Here is a 22,199-nt window from a genome sequence, read left to right as displayed (position 1 = left end):
GAAGAGAAGAGAAGAGAAGAGAAGAGAAGAGAAGAGAAGAGAAGAGAAGAGAAGAGAAGAGAAGAGAAGAGAAGAGAAGAGAAGAGAAGAGAAGAGAAAAATATAAAAATGCAAGACAGCATTGCCTGGAGAGTACCCAAGGTACTAAGAAAAGGTTGACAGTTTTATAATAAACATACATACACTATAATTTATGCTATTATTACATGTATATTAGTGAGTATCTAGGCATATGTAGAATAAATGGTTTACCATCCCTCTATGAACTATTATCTTAAAAATGCTTATAGAGCACTGTATTAGAGCCCTTTATGGCTGATACACTGCTAGACAGCTCAACAAAATACCTTTTCTACATGTCTTGAGGCCGCCTGAAATAATGCTGATGGCTAATCAATGAAAAGCACCAGGGATACAAAAGTACCAGACAAGTAGCAAGAAATAGAGCAGAACAGAAAGGTATGAGGCCCCGAGAAAGCTGACCAAGGAAAAATGAAAAAAGCATCAAGAAATGCAACAAATGGGGAAAACTTATTCATGCTATTTGATGAATGGGGTTATTAAAAACAAAATAGAGGCACAGAGAAGAAAAAGGATGAATGAGGGAGAGGCAGATGGTGAAGAGAGGAGGGATGGTGAGCACGGTGACAAAACAAAAGTGCAGAGAGGGAGCGAGTGCAGAGAGCTGAGAGGAAGAGATGAAGAAGGATGTGCGGGGATGTGAGGAGGTTGCCCTGTCCAATACACTCACAGAGACAGCTAATCTTATGTGCAGTATTGACCATGAGATTGCCACCTGAATAATTCATAAAGCAGAGTGTGGATGAATGTATATTTTCATTCTAACTCTGTGGAAGATATGTAAATGTTGAGAGGTCTAACAGTGTTGTAAACAACTCTGAAACAGATGCAGCTTTTTGTCTGAAAAAAACAATGAAAGGCTTGCATGTGCACCAAAGACACTGAACATTTTCATTAACTGTACTGAGTCATTAACAGGACTTTCTGACTTGTCACAGCAGGAAAAGCACAGGCGGACATGAATTAATGAATGATTCATGAATGATTCATGGCTGATTTCCACTTAGGTGCCAGGTATTGTTCATGCAGGCCATTATCATATTGTCGTGGCTTATTGAGGCACCTGGAAAAATACTTTTTTTTTAATATCCCCTGTGTCTTTTCTTACTATAGAAGATCAAAACGTCTGCGACAAAATTGGTTATAGCTGAACTAAACATCACATCTAATCTGCCAGCCATGGTACTGTTGGGACAGACACGCCTACACCAAAGCAGAAACACACCTGACAGTCCTCTGATGGTGGTAGTCGAGGTCATGGCTGTTGCCAGAGCGAGGGTAAGAGAAGCTTCTGGAGTTGCGGTGCTGGTGGCTGATAGGATACTGGTGGACAGAGGCGTTGGGTTGGGATGTGCTGTAGTAGGGAGGGGGGATGCTGTTACTGGTTTCACTGCGGTAGTCGCTGTCTCTGTCATCCACAGCACTATCTGGGTCTTCATCTACAGAGGAGCACACACATTCATAGCAAGAAAAAAAAAACTTCACAATTTGCTATAGCCGGAAGAAGAAATTCAGAATAATTTACCATGAAAATAATGAAACCGTCATGTGGTATAGAGATAAGAGGCTCTAATCAGCACTAAACCAATTTTTTACACTATGGTAATTACAGATAATAAAGATGAGCCGCTGAACCCCAGCTACACCCATAAACTGCAGGCCATTCAAAGTGAAGTGAAACATGAAGCACACGACGAATATCAGCATGTTCCCTCTCACCCTCCCGAATGTAAATCTATGCCGCTTGCTGAGGGGACGCTTTACTTTTCTGTGGTGTCCATAGATTGGATTAGATTAAAAATCCCAGAGGGAAGTGATGACCGACTTGAACAGTGCTGAAGCAGTCGAAAGAGAAACCAGCTATCTATTAATCATTCATCATTATCCATCATCTTTTGCACTCTGAAAGCCACTGATGGAGGCAGCCGCTGCACCGCTCGCACCTTCATCTTCATCCGCCTGGGCATGTAAAAACACTAATTAAAGGCATCAAACTTCATGTCCCCCACGTGTGCCCCCCGTCTCTCTCTCTCTTTGCCTGTTTCTCCCCTCTCCATCAGCTCAGCATCCATCATCACACCCCACTCCCTGCTTTTTCCTTTCTTTAAATCTGAGTGAAGAGAGATGAATCGCTGCAGTTGTGTGGGTGAGTCTGAAAGGCACTTATATAACACCATCTGCTAATCACAGTGAGAGAGAAAGCGATAGTCAGGAAGGAAGCGAGACAAAGGAGACTTTTTGTGTAGATTTGAATGTCCGGACAATGAGATGCTGATTTTTTTTTCTTTCTATCACTGTATAAAATAAATACATAAAACAGTAACTAATGTTAAAAGTTTAGTTCATCGAAATTACTTGAAATAATATGTAAACTTTGTCATTGAAGTCATTTTTGTTTACCAGCATGGCCGTAAACAAAGGTCTGTTTATTACCTGCAGTAACAAGTAACACTGCTACTGGAAGTAGATATTTGTTTGTACTGCTGTGACTACCACATATGGAATTTAATATAGCCTCACAGCTTTCAGAGGTGGCTGAAATCACAATCACTCCAACACAGTTCACCCGATATACAACTACACGAAAACGACCTCAAATTGAAGCTCAAAGTCAGCGCTCCATTGATCATATTGCTTGATTTCAAATCTAATGATGGATTGCAGAGTCAAAGCAATTTAGAAAGTGTGAGTGTATGTACACTTACTTTGTTGGTCTCCCCACAGACTCCAGTTACCTGCAGGGAAACAGGAGGATGTCAGTATTGATTATGAATTATACCGGTGTTAAAACGTAAACATGATTCCGTGCCATTAAACACTTCAAATTTCCAAGATGGAGGTGGTGAATGGAAAGCGTTTCCAGACAGCTGGCTCAGCAAGCCTTGCAGACGGAGTTAATGGTCGAAACACAGAGGATTCTGGAGGAGCTCGCCTCTGGATATCTGATAACGCTATCGATCTCTTTACAGTGCAGATATCCGGGCCCTTTTCCCCATCTTATGCTCAACAACCCTCGTGTGGTTATATGCACCATGCACATGCTGATCTTAAACTAATTACATCTCTGAAGCTAGACACATAATTCTCCTGTTAAGCACAAAGTGATTTGTAAAAACAGCGACGGGTTACTTACAGCACTGGGTTCCTGGCACACGCAGAGGGCGTTCCTGTTCCTCCTGGTATGAGTACTGGAGCCGAGACCGTGAGAATAATTGAAAAATAATGAAACAGAAGTGGAGAAAATGTTGGATTTCATCTCGTAAACTGCAAAATATTCCCCCAATTAATCATGTTGGCTTGTTCCTAAAAAGTACGGATGTGCCGTAGGGATATTAAATCAAACTGGGTAACAGCTTACATCTTGGTCCCTCATGGCATTGAGCTGCTCCAGTTTTTTGGCCCAGTACCGTGCTTCATCCTCTGGGATATCTGCAAACAACCAGCGAGAAAGGCTCACTTACAAACACAGCAAAAACAGAGCTTCTCCTAAATAAGCACTTAAAATAGTTTTTCACAGGACTGTCTGCATAAGAACTGTTTTGTTCTATGTCACAAATGAAAGGCGACCCAAATGAAGACAAAGTATTGTATAACAAGCCATCCGTAAATATTTTTGAGATTGGAAACTTTGGTCTAACTAGGATACAGTGACATTGAAAATTGCCCTCCTCCACTTACAGGTCTAAAGCCAAGTACCTATAAATAGGTCAGGTCCACAAACTGTGGAGTCAGGTGTGCAATATTGACTACAGGAAGGGGAAACAGCATGAAAATGACACCTAATCAATGCTAAGTGGAACACAGCTTGATCACCGAGAAAAGAAGAGCACAAACACTGCCCTCCATGACACACATCTGCACACGACGTCCTCTCAAACATAGAATTGAAAAGTAGGTCAGCTTAATTAATCAGTCAGAAATTATTGGTTCTCATTTATCACTGTTTGCTGTGAAAATGTACCAACAGACATAATTTATTTGCTCCATATCCCCCCGGTTGCCAACAGGATTGATGACTTCCTGTAATTTCAAATTCTCATTTTTTCCCACCAACTGACAGTTTCTGGTTTTGATGTGAATATTGATTTCTCACCTAGAGGCAGTTCGAAGCGCGTATCGAGTAAAACCAGGTGGAGGGTGGGATCTTTGGTGCCACAGATCTCATTATCAGCCATGATGACCTGAGAGTCCAGCGTGAGCCACTCCCCTGGACCTTCCTGCATTACACAAACATAAAACTGAGTGAAGAGTCCTCAACCACCACTTGACAGCTATTTCTAAAGTTGTGATCGTGGTTAGCGTCAAACCTCATTGGACTGCCGGATGCTGTGAAGTGGAATCCACACAGTGCCAACCATGGTGTCCCAGATTAATCCTTTGTTCCACACCTCTACTGTCAGACCCAGGTCTAGGCGGTTAATTTCACTGTGAAGACAAAGAAAATTCAAGTCCAAAATCCAGACAAAGAGTTTGACTATTGCATGCGTCTATAGACTTTAAGAGCATTAAAGAGACTAATGCTGTACTATTTCATTAGGAACATATGATTAGCTTATAAAATGCAAAACATTGTAACAGATTAAAAAAAAAACCTGTGTTAGTAGATTAAATGGCACAGTTGTGTAACTATAAATTAGGACACTTTCACATTGTTTCACATATCAGTGTCAAATAAAATATTTTTCCTGCGTAACAACTATTATTATACACTCACTAGCCACTTTTTTAAAGGTATGCCTGATATACTTGAGCATCACACAGATGCTGCTGATTTGCCAGCTGCACACAGATGATGTAAATCTCCTGTTCCACCATATCCCAAAGGTGAATAGAGACCTAGTGACTGTGCAGGTCACTGAAGGACAGTGAACTCACTGTCATGTTCAAGAAACCAGTTTGAGATGATTTGAGTTTTGCAACATTGTGTGTTATCCTGCTGGAAGCAGCCATCAGAGGATGGGTATACAATGCTCAGTTGGTACTAACGGACCCAAAACTGTGCTAATAAAATATTCCCCACACCATTGCGCTACTATCATGAGCCTAAACTGAAATTGAGACTATTACAGCACAAGGCAACATTTTTCCAATTTTCTGTTGTCGGGTTTTGACGAGCTTGTGTGAATCAGCTTTTTTCTTTTTAGGATCATTCTCTGCAAACCCTATAGATGCTTGTGTGGGAAAATCCCAGTAGATCAGCAGTTTGTGAAATAGTCACACCAGCCCTTCTGACACCAACAGACCACATTCATGCCACTTTCAAAGTCTCTTAAGTCACCTTTCTCACCCATTCTCGTGCTCAGTTTGAACATCAGCAGGTCATATTGATCATGTCTACATGCCTCAGTGTATTGAGTTACTGCCATGTGATGGGCTGATTCAATATTTGTGTCAATAAGCAGTTCAGCAGGTGTACTGAATAAAGCAGCCAGTGAGTGTAGGTCTACAATTTATACTTACTATAAGTCTATTTTGCCATGAACACTTAAGAATTTTTAAATTCTAGTGTACTGGATGACTTTTGCTTTGTTTTACATGTAGTATTACTTAAGTAATGAATCTAAATACTTTCCCCACATTAAACAAACACAAGTAATTGCTTTTGGGCTCCGCTATGACAAATTTAAAACATGTTCCTTTGGGATGTGAGCATGAACCATAAAACATTTACAAGACAGCAGGACAGAAAAAAAGAGTGAGAGTGAGGCATAAAAAGGGGGAGGGAGGGTAAGAATGTGATGAAGGCAGTGGAGGAGGTGATTGTATCGCATGCCTGGAGGGAGAAATCGGGAACTTTAATTAAGAAATGGAGGGAGTGGATTTCCCATCTCGGTGGTGACTCCTTTTAAGAAAAGTGCCTGTTTGATTCATGGTGGTGACTGAGGGGGCACAGTCATTTAAAGACAGTTTGAGTGGGGGCATGAGGCGCTCTCTGCAGCCCAAACATTACATAACGCAGCTTCACTGATGCAACCCCAGCACACCACTCAACGCCTCCGACCATCATACAGATGCACAGGACGCCGCAGTAATCCTGCCTGCTGCATCCCACATGCTAAGTGATTCTCACCATTTATCACCCATATGCTGCCACTCTGTCAGTACCACGCTGGATCACTCTATATGAAAAATACTCAGTGTTGTGTAATATTTTATTGGCTGAAACCACCAATTATATCCTAAGTAAAATAAGACAAAACAAACTAATTTTAAAGTGAATAAAGATTGTTAATGCAAGCTGTGAATATGAGGGGTGCTGGGGTGACTATAAAATACAGAGAGGATGAGGAGGAGAGGCTGAAAAAATGAATAACAAGGAGATGTGTTTAGAGGAAATGACAGAGGAGAGGAGAGGAGAGAGGGGCTGGGAAGGAGCCAAGGTTGAGAATAAGGATGAGATGGGCAGAAGTATCGAGGGAGAGCAGATGAAAAAGAGCATGAGGCAGTTGTAGGCAGAGAGGAAGAGATATTTGAAACAATACAGGGATAAAGGGCACTTGGGATGGACTGAAAAACTGGAGAGGGCCGGAGAAAAGCTGAGATTAAAAAAGAAAAACATCATGAAAGCACTCAAGTAGCTGGAGTTGAGAGTGTGATGGGAGGATGGAAAGAGAATGCAGTTAGAGAGAGGAGAGTACAGAAGGAGAAAGAGAGGAAGCTTTGTCAGAAGATGACAAAGGACTCACAACATGAAGTCTTGCTCCCAGCTGGGCAGGTTGCCCCTGACAGCGATGGTTGTGCTCTTCACATTTTGTACTTTTAGAGTCACGTAAGTGTTGAACTTCTCTGTTGAGGAGAAAGGGAAGAAGAAATAGGTGTTTTAAAATGGAAAACAATAAGGTAGTCTCCCTCTCTTCAACTGTATTCCTACACAATAACAGATTTCCTGTCCCTCTATTCTTTGACTTTACAATGTGTGCTCAGTCTTTTTAAAGACTTATATCTCTGCCCCTGCACCTCATGTTACTTCCAGGATCCCAGGTCTTACCTTGGGGTCCATCCAGCTTGGCTTTCTTCACTGTGAAAACACAGAGAGGGACACAGTGACACACAGGAACACCATCTGTTGCCATGCTAATGTGTCTTCTGTTTTTAGCTTTTGCACTGAAATCCGACAACACGGGGATGCTTGCGATGCACAAGAAATGACAGTGTGAGTTTTAGTAAAACACACATAACATGAAATCACAACAAATTACTGCATAAATTAATCGCATTATTAGATTAAGAAAAAAATAGCCTCGCAATGTTTCAATCAGATGGAATTGGTGACGACTGCACAGCAAACATCCACATTTTACACAAATAGCTCAAGTCTTGACTCAGGGAAGCTAAATTTTAATGATCCAGACTTGAACTCGGTGCTTATAAGTTCCAGCCGAGTTGGCAATGAAAAACACGGATGTCCTGCTGAGTTTCATCAGTGTGGGATACAGAAAATGCAAATACAACGCATCTACATGCTAATACACGGACGGGATAGAGCTCAGATGTCAGTCTCATTTTAGTTCATGGGTTAGAGCAGTAACACTACAGCATATTAACCCATAAAATGCATCCTATTAATTTCAGTTCCTTTTAGTCTGAGAAAGAACACATGCAGAAAACACTTAATGAGCTTTCCAATTACACAACAATGAGCAGCCTCAGACAAATGATATTCTATCCATTTTTTAAATACATTTAGTAAGTCATTTTTAATTCCTTTCCCGTTTAGTTTTACTTTGTTGTTTTTATTTTCACTACTTTTCTGCTCTAAGAATTTTACTTCAGCCTAAAAGGCAGTGCTTTTGTTGCTGAGCTGCAACTCTACAGAATCTGATGCGACAGAAATCAAGCACGACGGTGTTGCTTCTGAGTCATCACGCACCAAGTTAAATCAGTAAGGTGTATTCACTAAAAACACTGTGTTGCCCAATGATAGCTGTGGCTCAGGAGACAGAGCGGGTCGTCTACTAATCAGAAGGATGGTGGTTCTATGCCCAGCTTCTCTAGTCTGCACGTCCAAATACCCTTGGGCAAAATACTGAACCACAAGCTACCCCTGGTGCATCAATTGGAGTGTGAGTGTTAGGTAAAATGGGCTTGTATATCGTCCTGATACAGGGACTAGCAGGGTGGAAAGGGTTAAACTGAAACCCAAACTAGAATTTTATTAATTGTGTTTATTCAATTTTATTAATTCCCCAGTAGTAGACACAGTGCACATATAAAGCAAGTGATTTAATTATGAAGTCCTTAACATAATGCAGGAGCTCAGTTATATGGCTTGATTGTGGTTTATTGTACGAGCTTTCAAAGGGAACATTTCCACCTTCACCACGTGTGATTTTTCAGTATACAGTTAAAGCCCAGGCTCTCCTCTCTCTCTCTCTCTCTGCAGCACCTTTTTACCAGCCCTGACGTAACGCCCATACATTTTTAATGCTCCACTACCCACTCGCTCTCCTCCATGCAGATCCCCACACTACATGTGTGTGCACATGTTAATAAAACGCCTCGCTAGATTATGCAACCAGATCTTTGAAACAAAAACTATTTTAACACCAATTCACAAATTACTTCACAATACTCTCCACCAGGCTTGTCCACACAGAAACCAACCACCATAAAATAAAAACTGCTCTGAGTCAGCAGAGCACTTTCATTTTTTATTTTTTTTTGTATGTTTCTATTTCTCGCTTCTTTCGTGCCGCACACAAAAACTCAAGTGGCACGCTGTTACATCAGCAGGTGTGTACGCTTGCTCGCACACACCTGCAGCAATGAGAGTAATGTTAAGATCCACCACCATTCTTATTGCTAAACACAAATAAATATCCAAACAATGGGTTATCATATTTGCAATAACATTGATTTTTTTTTTTGTTTTGCCCTGACACTCTGCTTCCTTTTGATGTCTGTAAAAAACAAACCGAAAATGAAATTGTTGATTCAATGTTACATCTTCACATTGTTTGGGAAGACCCCATCAGAGCCTGCCTCCTGCTGTGTTTTAATGTCAACACTAACACGGCCCCGGAAAAGCAGCAGTACGTAAAAGAAGGATCAATAAAAAGTGAATTGGATTTTCAGTGGCAGAAAGCTAAAGCTTAATGATAGCATGCAATCATAAATCTCTCTGACAGTGAGCGTTATGATGAGAAATACTCTGCAAACAACATTTCATCACAGCTGCACGCCAACTCAGCTGTCAGCACAATAAATAAAATTTTTATTTATTTATTTTTTGGTATGTATCTCTGACATGCCAGCAGTTTTCATGCAATTGGTGTGCCAGAAATCAGGACAGGCTCCCAGATGAATGATGACACTTCATTAGACATATACAACATGATATATGTCAATCTTTCCAGAATGTATCTGTTATTGTCTTACGTCAGGGGCTTTTTCCTGGTAAAAGGAAGTTTTTCCTTCCCACTGTTGCCACGGGTTGTCTGATTGTTGGTGTTTTCTCTCTATTATTGTACCACCTTTACCTTTCAATATACAGTGCCTTGAGGTGACTGCTGTTGTGATTTGGCGCTATATAAATAAAGCTTTATTGATATGAATTATTAAAAGCTATACATCTACCATGATTAGCAGTTATGGTCATAAGATTTTATGACCAGCTTGTCTGAACTGTAGGTTATGGGTGAAGTCAAAGCTGTTTCAACAGTCATCGTGTGAATAAACGACTTCTAGCTCGCTGGTTTTCTTTAACAAATATGTGGCACAATCTTAAATACTCAATGGTAAATTTTGCACAGCCCAGTTTCCTCAGGCAGAAACTTCATTCAGGAATTACCTCTGCAGCCACAGCAGAGTCTAACTTAATAGATATAAGCGGATTGCCAAGAAAAAAGAGACTCGACAGGGAATCAAGCAAACGCCTCATCTTGAACTGTCAGGGAATATAAAATAGATTGTCGGTGAGCTGAGTTCAGCCATCCAGTGACAGAAACGAGGGATGACATGACTCAGACAGACAGTGCTTTATACTGAAGAATCACATATACATGAGATCTGCAGCAGCCCCTGCAGTTGCTGATAGTGTCAGTCCCTGATTTAGTGTCCAAATCGAGAGGACAGGGAGAATAAGTGGACTTCAGAGTACAGTATGTGGGCTATCTGCTGGAAAAGAAGCCAAGTTTTTCAGAGTTAATCTGTATCAGTGTCTGAATTCTGCTTGGTCAGCAGATGCGCCAAAGAAATGCTGCCTATTCGAGAAGCATGAAGTACTGTGGAGGCCAGAAATAGCTCCAGTCAGGTAAGCATGAATGATGTAAGCGGAACAGAAAAAGGGCCCGCTGCCAAGTCTCGTAGACTACAACACTGACAGCCGCAGCCAGTGTTTATGAATGAATAACGCTCAGCGTCTTAATGACACTTGGGACTGACTCAGAGCAGGAACAGTCAGTGGGTGGACCCGGTGGGACAAGATGTGGTGGGCTGGCATCCATAATGGGCCTGCCATATCAAAGGTGACTTCACGAACCACTTAACTTCTCTTTTGTCCTTACGCTGCCACTAACACACACGCTGCCTAGAGCTCACATACACTGTATGTCTACACTACAGCCAAACCCTTGATCTGTTTTAGAGGCTGTATTAGTCACAGCTTTAGAGAATTGATATAAAAGTCAATAGTCAAGTAAAAATTACAAATATTCAGTAGTGCACTTGTGCATGTAGGCTCATCTGGGCTTTCTTTACACGTCACCTTTAAGCTATGTAAAAAGTAGAAAGCAGCTACCCATTAAATTATTATGGAATGACTTTAAACTGAAAGCTTCAGTTTCATTTCATGTTTCATGGCATCTTAAAGACCAGAGCAATGTAGATGAATAATTACAAGACACTGCGAGCCCTGGCTGGAACTTTCTTAGAGGACAACTTGCTATTCAACACCAATTTTGCTTAAATTCCATCTACTGACTACAGTTTTTAAACAGTTCTGGGTTTTTTGAGGTGGCAAGTTTTTGCTGATTCAGCCCCAATCTATCATCAAAATATGCCAAAAACGCACTTGAGAACAACCGCGTGTCTCTGTAAAATCTCCCCCCGCCTCTCTCATCCTCTCCTCGTGTGCGTTCACCGCGCCCTGGATGTGAAGCTGGAGGTTCCAGCTTATGAGCAATCACAGCAGATGCTTATTCATCGCGCGGAGAGGCAACAGTATCAGCATCAGGTGCTTTCGGGGAGTCTGGTGGGAGGAGGTGACGCATCGCTTGAGGGAAAACGCGCAGAAGTGACGCGCACCTCCAGACTACAGCCAGTATTCCCTCACGGTGAACGGAGGAGGAGGAGGCGAGGGGTGCGGCAGCGGCAGGGGCTTTTCCTCGTCTTCCTCCTCCTCCTCCTCCTCTTTGGACTGCCCACGCATGAATGAATGAAGTGGATGACACACACGCAGGCTTACACCGGGCAACCGCAACAGTGCGAGCCGGGAGAGGAAGCAGCGGTTCTCCCCGGGCTTACAGAAAGTCAAAGAGCCCGTTCATGCTTTCTACTACAAACAGTCACAACTGCTCTTTTTTCATGTCAGACACACGTGAGCACAGACAGCGCTGAACAAACACACACGGTGCTGCTGAAAGTATCCCAGTGGTGTTCCCCACTGTTTCTGCTCTGAGATTTAATGACTATTCAGCACAATAGCTCGGGACACACACACGCATACACATACACACTTTTGCTGGGAGCTGATAGCCCGCAGGCTCTGTCAGACAGCTGGTGCAGTTAGTGATACTTCAATAACATGAAACACGCAGGCTTTCACGGCCTCTTTCATTTCCCCTCTTACCTCCCACACACAGCAGGGACATCTCTGGTAGCGGTGTTGAGCGTCCCCGGCTGTCCTCTACTCAGACTCCGTGATTTGTTTGGTCAGTCCGTCCGTTTAAAAAAAATAAAAATAAAAAAGCCCCGTTAAAAACCGTCACCGTAAAAGGTAACGGAAACAAATCAGCACCATCTCGGAAGCGTGTCGTCTCCTCCTCTGCGGGGCTGTTGCTCTTTTGGCAGGACAAGAAAGACACACAGAAGTGAATTCCTCGCCCCCCCTCCTCTGCATTGCCTCAGCTCTCCTCCGCCGCCGCTGCTCCTCCTGCGCGCACAGCCATCTTGTTTCAGCAGCAGCACCCTCCGCGCGAGGACAGCTCCCCCGCGCCGTGCCGCCCTGACGTCACGGGTGATGAGTAGCAGCCAGAAGGGGAGGCGGGAAGGTGGGGTAATTAATAATATCGTTTTGGATGATGTAATGTACTCAATGAACAATATGGCGACCAGGAATTTCCATTCACTGCTTCAGAGAGAAAGTTGTCCAGTATTTTTCTCAGTTCACATCCAAGGCTGGATCAGGTGGTAACATCAACATCAGGTGGCGCTTTCATTTAGCAAGTTAGCATCCGTGGTCTTTTTTTCTTCTTCTTTTTTTTAAGTCATGCATATGGAAAATACACCCAGTGATGAAGTAAATAATCTAATCCCATCCAATAGCACCTAACCCTTTAACTTAGCCCTCTTTTCGGTGTGTTGATAGGGGTTTCACAGCAGATCCACTATCATGTTCAGAAATCAGTCTGAAAATAGAGTTTTACTGTATAACTGTCAGTTAGTGCAGCCCCCAAAAAGCATCACTGCAGTATCCGCTGAAAATATTCAGGAGGTCATCCACTTGTCCACAGAACTTTGTACCCTCATGGTAAAAAAAGAAAGTGCACCCTGTCCAACCTAAGCTTTTACACATCAGGAAGTACTAAAAAATTATCTAGTCTGTAAGTTAGCTAAATACTACCTGAGATGATCAACAATAACATCAATATTTAAAGAAAGAAGAAGCAGGTTGTGAGAATCTATGCACACTGTAAATATCAACACTACACCGAGTTCTTTTGATTCCTCAGAGGCATCCGATGGAAGACAAAACACTGCTCAGTAGACCATTTAACACTTTATTACTCTTTCACATTACTTCTAGAAGGGAGATGCGTCCTGCATGACACGCTGCCGTGGATCTCAAAATGCTGGTGTGCCCCTAACAGTTTTATTACAGAAGCTACTACTATTATACTACCATTCTAGTCTAAACAACAGTGTCTCAGTAACTTTCCACTAGAGATGGTCCCCTCTTATCTACATTTTCCAAGGCAAGCGTGAGTGAGAGTCTGCAGCTTTCTACTCCCCAAGGACACATGGTCTCATGCCTTTATTTTTCAGGGCTGCGTCCACTTAATACTACACTATATAACTTTATAACACTTATTATTAATAAAAAGCATAGCATTATTGAGGCACAGCAAATTATTTAATTCCAACAACATAGAAGCCTCATAGAAGCCTTTTAGAAGCAATAACTTGGAGTAATCATTGTCTGTATGACTCTATCAGTCTCTCCCATCCTTGTGGAGGAAACTTGGCCCACTCGTCTTTACGGCGTTGTTGCGGTTCGTTGACGTTTGCAGGAATTTGATAGTGCTCTTAACATCCCACTGCAGGTTTTCAGTCAGGTTGAGGTCTGGATTTTGACTGAGCCATTACAAAATGTTTTTTATTTTCAGCCATTCTATTGTAGATTTGCTGCTGTGCCTCCCTGGGATCACATTCCTGGTCCAGTTTAAGCCAAGCTTTCGCTGTCAGACAGATGGCCTAACATTTGACTCTAGAATACTTTGGTGTACAGAGGAGTTCACGGTCAACTCAATGACTACAAGCTGCCCAGGTCCTGTTGATGCAAGACAAGACTAAATCATCAACTCTCCGCCACTGTCAAAGAGCTCAACACCAAACCAGTACATGGTTCCTGTGGTCCTGTGGTTTGTTCAGATGCAACTCTTTCAAAAGTGTTTTGTTATTACTGCAAGCATAGGTCCACATCCAAAGCATCTGGTCTAACATTCCCACGAAATCTTTCTACAGTTTCAGGACTATTCAGGTACAGTGTCGTACTCTTTGACTAGAGTTTCATTAGTCCACCCCTGTGCATCCATGAGAACAAGCCTAGCACACATTCAAGCACATTCAAATTTGTAAATGTGTGTTATAGGTGGATAAAGCACTACAACATTGGCTATAATCTCTTTTTTTGTTTTGTTTTTTGCCAGACCGACAAAGAAAGTGTCACAATGGAGATGGAGACAGAAAAAAGGGCTTTGCTGTGGAATAGGCGCTATCAAACATGCATCTCAGGGGTTTGTCAAAGGATGACAAGCAAGGCAGATGGTAAAAGTGGTGAAATGCAAAGACTGCAAAACATAGACTCAGTTGAGTCACACTAAGAAACAGTAAGATGAAATATGGACAGTGCCAAGTGACAGCTAATGTGTGCAAGAGTATATACATGAAATAGTTAAAGGTGATAAAAAATGTTGTCGTCTGAACAGCTGCTCATGAAGCAAATATCCAAAAAAGCGATTATCATCATTATTTTGAGTCTTGTGAAAATTAATTATTATTGGTGCACATGCACGTGATATAAATAAACTTATCTGTCAGGTTAAAAAGACATATAAGTGGATCCATATTACAAAATATAAACTCTGGCTGCCTTTTGTTCCTTTCTCTTTCATCATGATCCCACACTGCTTCAATAGTGTTGAGGTCTGACTCTGGGGAGGCCAGTCAATGACTGATAGTGTTCTATTGTGTGTTTTTCTTTATCCAGGTATGCGTTCACTGTGTTGTCGGTGTGTTTGAGATCACTTTCATACTGAAAAATGAAGTTATTGCCAGTCAGACACTTTAGTGCCTGTTAGATCAACCCCCAACGGTACCTTTCGGACCAGTTCTTTTGTGATTTGGCGCACCTCAGCCCTTTGCATCTCTCATGTTCTCTGTTATTATCAGTTATCTCAACTGTATATACATAACACTATTTATTACACATTACTTACGGCTTGTATATTGTACATTTTATATATATATGTTTTTCCCTATGTTAATACTGTCCATATGTACATAGCGCTGCAGAACTGTACCCCCCCCCAGCATGTTTACACTGAGTAGGAGATGCTCTGTATCTCATTGTACAACTGTATAGTGACAATAAAGGCATTCTATTCTATTCTATTCATTTTATTCTCTATATATATGTTTTATATTATATATATATTATATATATATAATATATATATATATATATATATATATATATATTATATATATATATATATAATATATATATATATTACCTAATCACTGCAAAAATTCTATTTTATGCCTGTCAAACTGTGTTATCTTTTGCCTTGTTTGCAGATTGATTCAACATTCAGCATTCTTTTGAAAATTGCCAGGTACACATACAAGAAAGTCTGGCCGCTTGGAAGCAAAATATAAAGAAATGAGGTGTGGCTCAAGAATTTTGTCTGTTGGCTTGTTTAGAAATAAATTGCTTGGGCAGCTACGATATTAACTTACAAAATATTCCACATTCTTCTCACAAATATAGTATAATATTGTGTTCTCTCAGATCATTTTCTGTACTACTTTTAGTTGCATGGTTGTGCACTGTTTTGTTTCTTGTATCACGCTTGAGTGTTCTCCACTGCTGATTATTGAATAAATAGCTTTTAATCAAGTGTGGGGTGGGGGTTTAAAGAGGTATTACGCAAACAATAAAAATACCCACTGGTGCAGATTATAGCTTGCAATACTTGTGATAAACGCTAGGGGGAAGCAAAAAGCAGATGTGACTGTTGAGCCTGCTAGAAATAAATAAACAGAGGAAGTGTGTTGTTTACGCCTACTCTGGGTTCAAGATGGCTACTGGAGACAACAGCGGCAGGCCTCCTTGCCTCAGTTTCTCTGGTCCGGGTCCTTTGGGAAACAGCCAACCCAGCAACAGTGTTTTCTCCATGCCCGCATCCAACGGCGGAGGGGTCGGTGCAGCTGGGGGGCCGCAGGGAGCCGCGAGGCGGCCCAACCCGCAGCTTGGGCCTGGAGGGGGAGACGGCAACGGTGTTTCGACCGGAACTCAACCGACTGCGCAGAACTCCCTGCAGCAGCCCGTTGCGGCAGGTGCTGCGGCAGCCGGAGCAATGGCCTCTCCGGCGTCCAACATGGCAAGCACCGCGGCGTCAAACGCCTCTCCGGCGGCGGCACCGACGGCCACTCCGGCGGCCGCCTCCGTGCTGGTGTACCGAGAGCCAGTGTACAACTGGCAGGCAACGAAGAGCACCGTGAAAGAGAGGTTCGCTTTCCTCTTCAACAACGAGGTGCTCAGTGACGTTCATTTTTTAGTGGGCAAGGGGATGGGAGTTCAAAGGATACCGGCACACAGGTAAGAGGATTAAGTGGGGGGGAAGAGGCTCTGCAAGCAGCTCTGCAAGCGACTTTATCCCTGCCTCTGTCTCTGCTGCTGTCAGGTTCGTTCTGGCTGTGGGCAGCGCAGTGTTTGATGCCATGTTCAACGGGGGAATGGCGACCACGTCAACGGAGATCGAGCTCCCAGATGTGGAACCAGCTGCCTTTCTGGCCTTGCTAAAGTAAGGAGCCGAGTGTCTTTAACACGACGCTCACCTTAAAGTGGGCGTGGTTTTATACCGATCAGTCACAACATTAAAACCCATGACAGGGATGGGCACCTGACAATGGGACCTGTGAGGTATTGGGATATGTTAGGCTATGGGGGACGGTCAGCACCTGATTGTGGCTTCTTGGAAAGAACAGAAAGTAAGGACATTTGTGTTTGATTTCTTTCTTTGTCTTATACCGTTGGGGAGCCTTCTTATTTCCCTTTAAGTGGTGCCACGATTGTAAGTTGTGAAAATGCATTTGTGGATTGCAGTGATGGAAAACTTGCCAAATCTGGTCTGGGGCTGAACTCTATCCTCCAAGATGACCGCACTTGCTCCCACAGAGTGGGGTTTATCAGAGACTGCCTCCAGAATTTGGAAGTAAAGAGGATTGAATGGCCGGCCTGCAGCCCTGAGCTCAACCCCACTGAACCCTTGTGGGATCAGCCTGGACATGCTGTTCATGCCAGAGTGACCAGCACAACTGCACTGGCTGATATTCACACTCTCACCTCTGCTGCTCAACCCACAAAGGCATCTTCCTTACAAATGTGGAAATAAACAGGCTTTTTTGTGTTTAGTTGATAACTTAATTGTTGTAACAATGGTATAAGGATTTGCCAAGAAGCATTGTTACAACAATTAAGTTATCAACTAAACACAAATTTCCTTACTTTTTTTGCTAAGTTTAGAAAAGTGGGTCGGAGCATCTCCAGCAGGCCTTGGCAGAACTGGGAACCCATAAGATTAAGCAGTGAGTTAGTGACAGGGTCATGAATAACCAAAGGCTCAAGGGGGAGCAAAAACACATAAATCTAAAAATTGCTGTAGTTGCTGGTTATGATAGATTGGTTCATTGCAGCTCATTGAATACTGGTCATAGTGGCTGTGCAGACTCCTGCCCACTGACAATAGCTTAAAGCAGGCATCAGAACTGCATCAGTGGAGGAATGTGACCTCAGTCAATAAACGTGTTGAGGTTAGAAGAAGGTAAGCTGGCAGGTGCAGTGAGCCAGAGCTGTTTGGTGGCAAGATATTGGCCAGGTGCTGTTAATGTTGTGTCTGATCTGCTGCTATTCATAATCGTAATTGAATATTAGGGCATATACACATGCACAGTAACTGTAATGCAATAACATGTGTAATCTGCCATCTTTCTGCAGGTTTCTCTACTCTGATGAAGTCCAGATCGGGCCTGAGACGGTGATGACCACACTCTATACGGCAAAGAAGTATGCAGTTCCAGCCCTGGAGGCTCACTGTGTGGAGTTCCTGAAGAAGAACCTCAGAGCAGACAATGCTTTCATGCTGCTGACACAGGTATGCCTTTGAAAAATGGCTCCACCTTTTGGCTTTTGAGTGCGATACTGTATTTTCAGCATTCCTGTGCAGAGCATGTGTTAACGATTTAGTTCATCTTATTGAACTTCAAGTTACACATGTCTAAGCATAAACTACGCTACAACCCTTTGCAGATTGCAGCTGTCATCTTAAACCTTTAACTTATCTGTGTATTCAAAATAATTTGTAATTTCAGGCACGGTTGTTTGATGAGCCACAGCTTGCCAGCCTCTGCTTGGAAAATATTGACAAGAACACTGGAGACGCGCTTGCCGCTGAAGGCTTCACAGACATAGATCTGGGTAATTTGTCTTTGTTATTGTGAACGCCATTGTGTCCAAGTTTTGTATTTCAGAGTAACAGTGTAATATTTTTTTGTCATCCTTTTCTTCTCTAGACACACTGGTGGCAGTTTTGGAGAGAGATACTCTGGGAGTGAGGGAGGTGCGTTTGTTTAGTGCTGCAGTTCGTTGGGCCGAGGCCGAGGCGCACAGGCAGCAGTTGCAGCCAACGCCCGAAAACAAGCGTAAAGTCCTGGGAAAAGCTCTCACACTCATCCGGTTCCCTCTCATGACCATCGAAGAGTTTGCTGCAGGTGGATGGGAACATTTTTAATCAGTTTTTTAAAAAGCATTTCCCTCTCCTATAAACACACAATGTGATTTAGTCTTTGACGTGTGTCCTCGGGTTGCATCCCTTTCCCTCCAGGTCCAGCACAGTCCAGTATCCTGACTGACCGGGAGGTGGTGAGTCTCTTCCTGCACTTCACAGTCAACCCGAAGCCACACGTAGATTTCATTGACCGCCCTCGCTGCTGCCTCCGCGGAAAGGAGTGCAGCATCACACGTTTTGGTCAGGTGGAGAGCCGCTGGGGCTACAGCGGCACAAGTGACCGCATACGGTGAGTCAGGAGCGTTTTAAAACCATAACTATAGATTCTGTCTTTTTACGAAAAACGTAAAATATGAAAATATGGCGTCATGTATAAATATGACAAGTAATTCAATAAAAGGTTAATAAGGTGAATGAGTGAAAGTATTAAAAATACTATTAAAGAATTTTTCAAAATACAAAATCAGTCAAGACTACATAGTTTAAAAAAAAAAGACTTTTTAAAAAATTACTTTTTCCATCCACTGCCATTAACTCAACATCCTCATTGACAGTATAATCAAATTCACCATGTTCTTTGAAAAAAATGATAAGAAGTTTATTGAAATGAGGCCTGGATGTAACTAATAATACTAACAGTGGTCGTACGGCCTCAGTTTGATGAGCTTTTTCTATAATCACATGCAGTACTGGCTAGAAAACTAAAGAAGGAACATGTTTATATTCTATATATTTGTTTTGTTTTTTTGTTATTCACAGGTTCTCTGTAAACAGAAGGATATTCGTGGTTGGTTTTGGGCTATATGGCTCAATACATGGACCCACAGATTATCAAGTCAACATACAGGTATGGTCTTTAAAACCTTTCTCTCTAAACATATTGTTGTTGGTTTTCCTCCTTGGTGTGAATATGATAATCGCAGTTGCGTATGGCCCAAAAAATCTGCACCCTTTAGAGACCCTTTGGAAAAAGAGGAACCCTTTAACTGGTTCAAAAGGAACCCCAGGGTAGTTTTTGGTGGTGATAATGTGATCAAACCTCAATCCAACCCAACTACCTGGTGTACCCTGCAAGTTCAGCTAGATGCCTTCTTGTAGCCTGGGATGCTTTATATTCTGGGATGCAGCACAGTGCACAAACTGTAGCAGCTAGCCAGAGAATGAATTGAGGCCTCACTTGGAGTTGGAGACTTTTATTCATTGGTTCAGAGCACATCATCTTCTTCCCATGTTTATTTTTGTTAATTGCATCTCAGGCAATAAGTAGACCGAACAGTCTCACGTGGTTTGTAATGATGCATTTTGGTCCGCTTGGAGTTTTCTCTTCGGGAAAAGAAATCACACCATTTGGTAAAAACTGCAAAGTCCTCATCAACTGATTCATAGCAGAGTAAACAAGCAGTTATTGTGAAAAACTTTTCTGTCTGGTTGTAATGGAGGTGGTATATGCATTTTCCAGATCATTCACACAGACAGTAACACAGTGCTGGGGCAGAACGACACAGGCTTCAGCTGTGATGGCTCAGCAAACACCTTCAGAGTCATGTTCAAAGAGCCAGTGGAGATCCTACCCAATGTCAACTACACTGCCTGTGCCACACTCAAGGTATGTAATGTCAAAAACATTTAATACTTGAAGCAGGAAAGCATAAGTACTGCACTGTTCAGCATATTTTTCTAATTTGTTTAATTTTTTAAATTTTGACCAGGACATGTCCTTCACTGTACGTATATAACAAATATGTAGGACTGCTTTCCTGCATTTGCTCAGTATGGCATTTATTACTTTTAGGCTGGACAACTGCAATTCATTACTATCAGGCTGTCCTAGAAACTCCTTGAAAAGTCTTCAGTGGTTGATCCAAAATGCTGCAACCAGACTACTGACACGGACTAGAAAGAGAAAGCGTATTTTTCCCATACAATCTTCTATTCATTGGCTCTTCACAGCATATAATTAGGGCTGACCCTGAATCATTTAATCATTAGTTATTATCAATGTCTGGCTCTCTCTCTCCTTTGGTGTTTTTTCCTCTCTTTCCCTCCCCATCACCCCCAACCAGTCATGGCAGATGGCTGCCCCTCCCTGAGCCTGGTTTCTTCCTGTTAAAGGGGAGTTTTTTCCTTCCCGTTGTTGCCAGGTGCTTGCTCATAGGGAGTTGTTTGATTGTTGGGCTTTTCTTTATTCCCTGTTGTTGTGATTTGGCACTATATGTGAATAAAACTGAGTTTAATTTTCTGTCTTACAGGGTCCAGACTCTCATTATGGCACTAAGGGAATGCGAAAGGTAACTCACGAGTCGTCATCCACTGGCACAAAGACATGTTTCACCTTCTGCTACGCAGCAGGCAACAACAATGGAACCTCCGTAGAGGACGGACAGATTCCCGAGGTCATCTTCTACACATAGTCACCTCAGACATTGCAACAATCTTCCATCAAATGTGACAACCGTGACACCAGCGAGCGCAGGGCCGCACCTCAGCAGCTGTACTGGGGACTAATCTGTCAGACTTCATACTGCTCCCTCCATATCGCGCACAACTGTTGGCAACATGGGAAGGCAAACAACCTGGAAGCGTTGTAGGTCACTACATGGGTCAAAGCTTGTCATTTGAGATGTCTTTCTCCTTCTCAGTGGCTTTCCTTTATCCCATTGTGTTATATTGACACCAGCCTCTGAAATTGACTGGAACCGACTCCACTTAGAAACAAGAGGGAAGGAGAAGCCTCTCAGATTATTCACAGTATCAGTGTCACTGCTGTGGATTGATAAAGGCTTAAACTGTATGATTCCTCTTTCTGTGCTCCACAGCATTAACACAGAGGAGAGTCTCAACTGTATGAATGTACAGTTTATCAGATTTGCCAAGAAAAGATCCTCATCACTGTTTAGTACAGACTAGAATCCCACATTAGCTGTAACTTCCACATACTGACAGACCTCATAGGCTTTATGAAATCTTGGTAAATTTGAACCAAACTTCATGTTAATCTTAACAATATGGTTAGGGGTAAGAATGATTACTTTTTGGGTTTCTACATACAGTACAATCTGTGATTTCTTGTGTCCTTGCTTGGTAGTTGCCTATATCCAAGATAACCTTGCACTTCTTGGCCTTGCATATGTTAATTTGGTTGTTGTATGGATGCACACTAACTCTTCAGATATGTTTCTTTTATGCTTTGTTTTAAAAAGTGTGGGTGGAACAGCTTTCCCGTCTCTGTATGGAAGTGAGAGGGTTGTATATTAAAGTGGCATTTATTAACATTATATATGTAACTTGAATTGCGCATTGATTAAAGAGTGAAGAAAAAACAATTATCGTCCTTGTATTTTGTCTGCAAAATGGAGAGAACTGGAGAAAATCTTCACCCACAGCGTAAAATATTTGACTCCCCTAGTCTGAAGGAAATAATGTTCACCTGCAACCACAGACAGAACATATATCATCCTCTTAACTACCAGACCTCACTTACTGAAGTCAAATTCAAAGTAAGCAGAGAAAGGAGGAAAAAAAAGTTAGGGGTAAAAAAAAAAAAGTTTTGCTCACTATCTGATAATCATCTGAGTTTTATTAGATCATTGTTTTTGTCAAATTTACATTTAAGACCAAATACATTTTGTTTTCTGGTTTAATCCTAAAGAAATGTCTTTTAAATATATA

The 22,199-nt window shown here is 42.1% G+C and overlaps 2 protein-coding genes across 3 annotated transcripts in view; one reads left to right on the top strand and one right to left on the bottom strand.

Moving 5' to 3' along the window:
• LOC102308146 (protein unc-13 homolog A) overlaps window positions 1-12,244 on the bottom strand; it is a 33,996-nt gene extending 21,752 nt beyond the window's left edge. For both annotated transcript variants that reach the window (XM_042220015.1, XM_005920522.3), the window contains exons 1-9: window positions 11,870-12,244; window positions 7,070-7,099; window positions 6,768-6,867; window positions 4,389-4,506; window positions 4,175-4,298; window positions 3,440-3,510; window positions 3,215-3,269; window positions 2,787-2,816; window positions 1,307-1,520 (exon numbers count right to left, since the gene is read on the bottom strand). In XM_042220015.1, the coding sequence (XP_042075949.1) occupies window positions 1,307-1,520; window positions 2,787-2,816; window positions 3,215-3,269; window positions 3,440-3,510; window positions 4,175-4,298; window positions 4,389-4,506; window positions 6,768-6,867; window positions 7,070-7,099; window positions 11,870-11,891 (764 nt within the window). In that variant the 5' untranslated portion in view covers window positions 11,892-12,244. The remainder of the gene's footprint in view (window positions 1-1,306; window positions 1,521-2,786; window positions 2,817-3,214; window positions 3,270-3,439; window positions 3,511-4,174; window positions 4,299-4,388; window positions 4,507-6,767; window positions 6,868-7,069; window positions 7,100-11,869) is intronic.
• A 3,543-nt stretch (window positions 12,245-15,787) lies between these two features.
• On the top strand, window positions 15,788-21,853 carry LOC102309171 (BTB/POZ domain-containing protein 2). The gene is made up of 9 exons (XM_005920525.3): window positions 15,788-16,342; window positions 16,428-16,547; window positions 17,741-17,897; window positions 18,115-18,220; window positions 18,316-18,513; window positions 18,627-18,819; window positions 19,290-19,377; window positions 19,990-20,136; window positions 20,780-21,853. Exons 1-9 carry the CDS (start codon window positions 15,822-15,824, stop codon window positions 20,939-20,941), a joined length of 1,692 nt encoding a protein of 563 aa, XP_005920587.1. The 5' UTR covers window positions 15,788-15,821; the 3' UTR covers window positions 20,942-21,853.
• The last annotated feature ends 346 nt before the right edge of the window (window positions 21,854-22,199 follow it).

This window comes from Haplochromis burtoni, unplaced genomic scaffold (genome assembly GCF_018398535.1).
Source record: "Haplochromis burtoni strain Fernald_Lab_line unplaced genomic scaffold, NCSU_Asbu1 Contig_41, whole genome shotgun sequence".
NCBI lineage: Eukaryota > Metazoa > Chordata > Actinopteri > Cichliformes > Cichlidae > Haplochromis > Haplochromis burtoni.
This window is presented reverse-complemented; position numbering and strand designations above follow the sequence as displayed.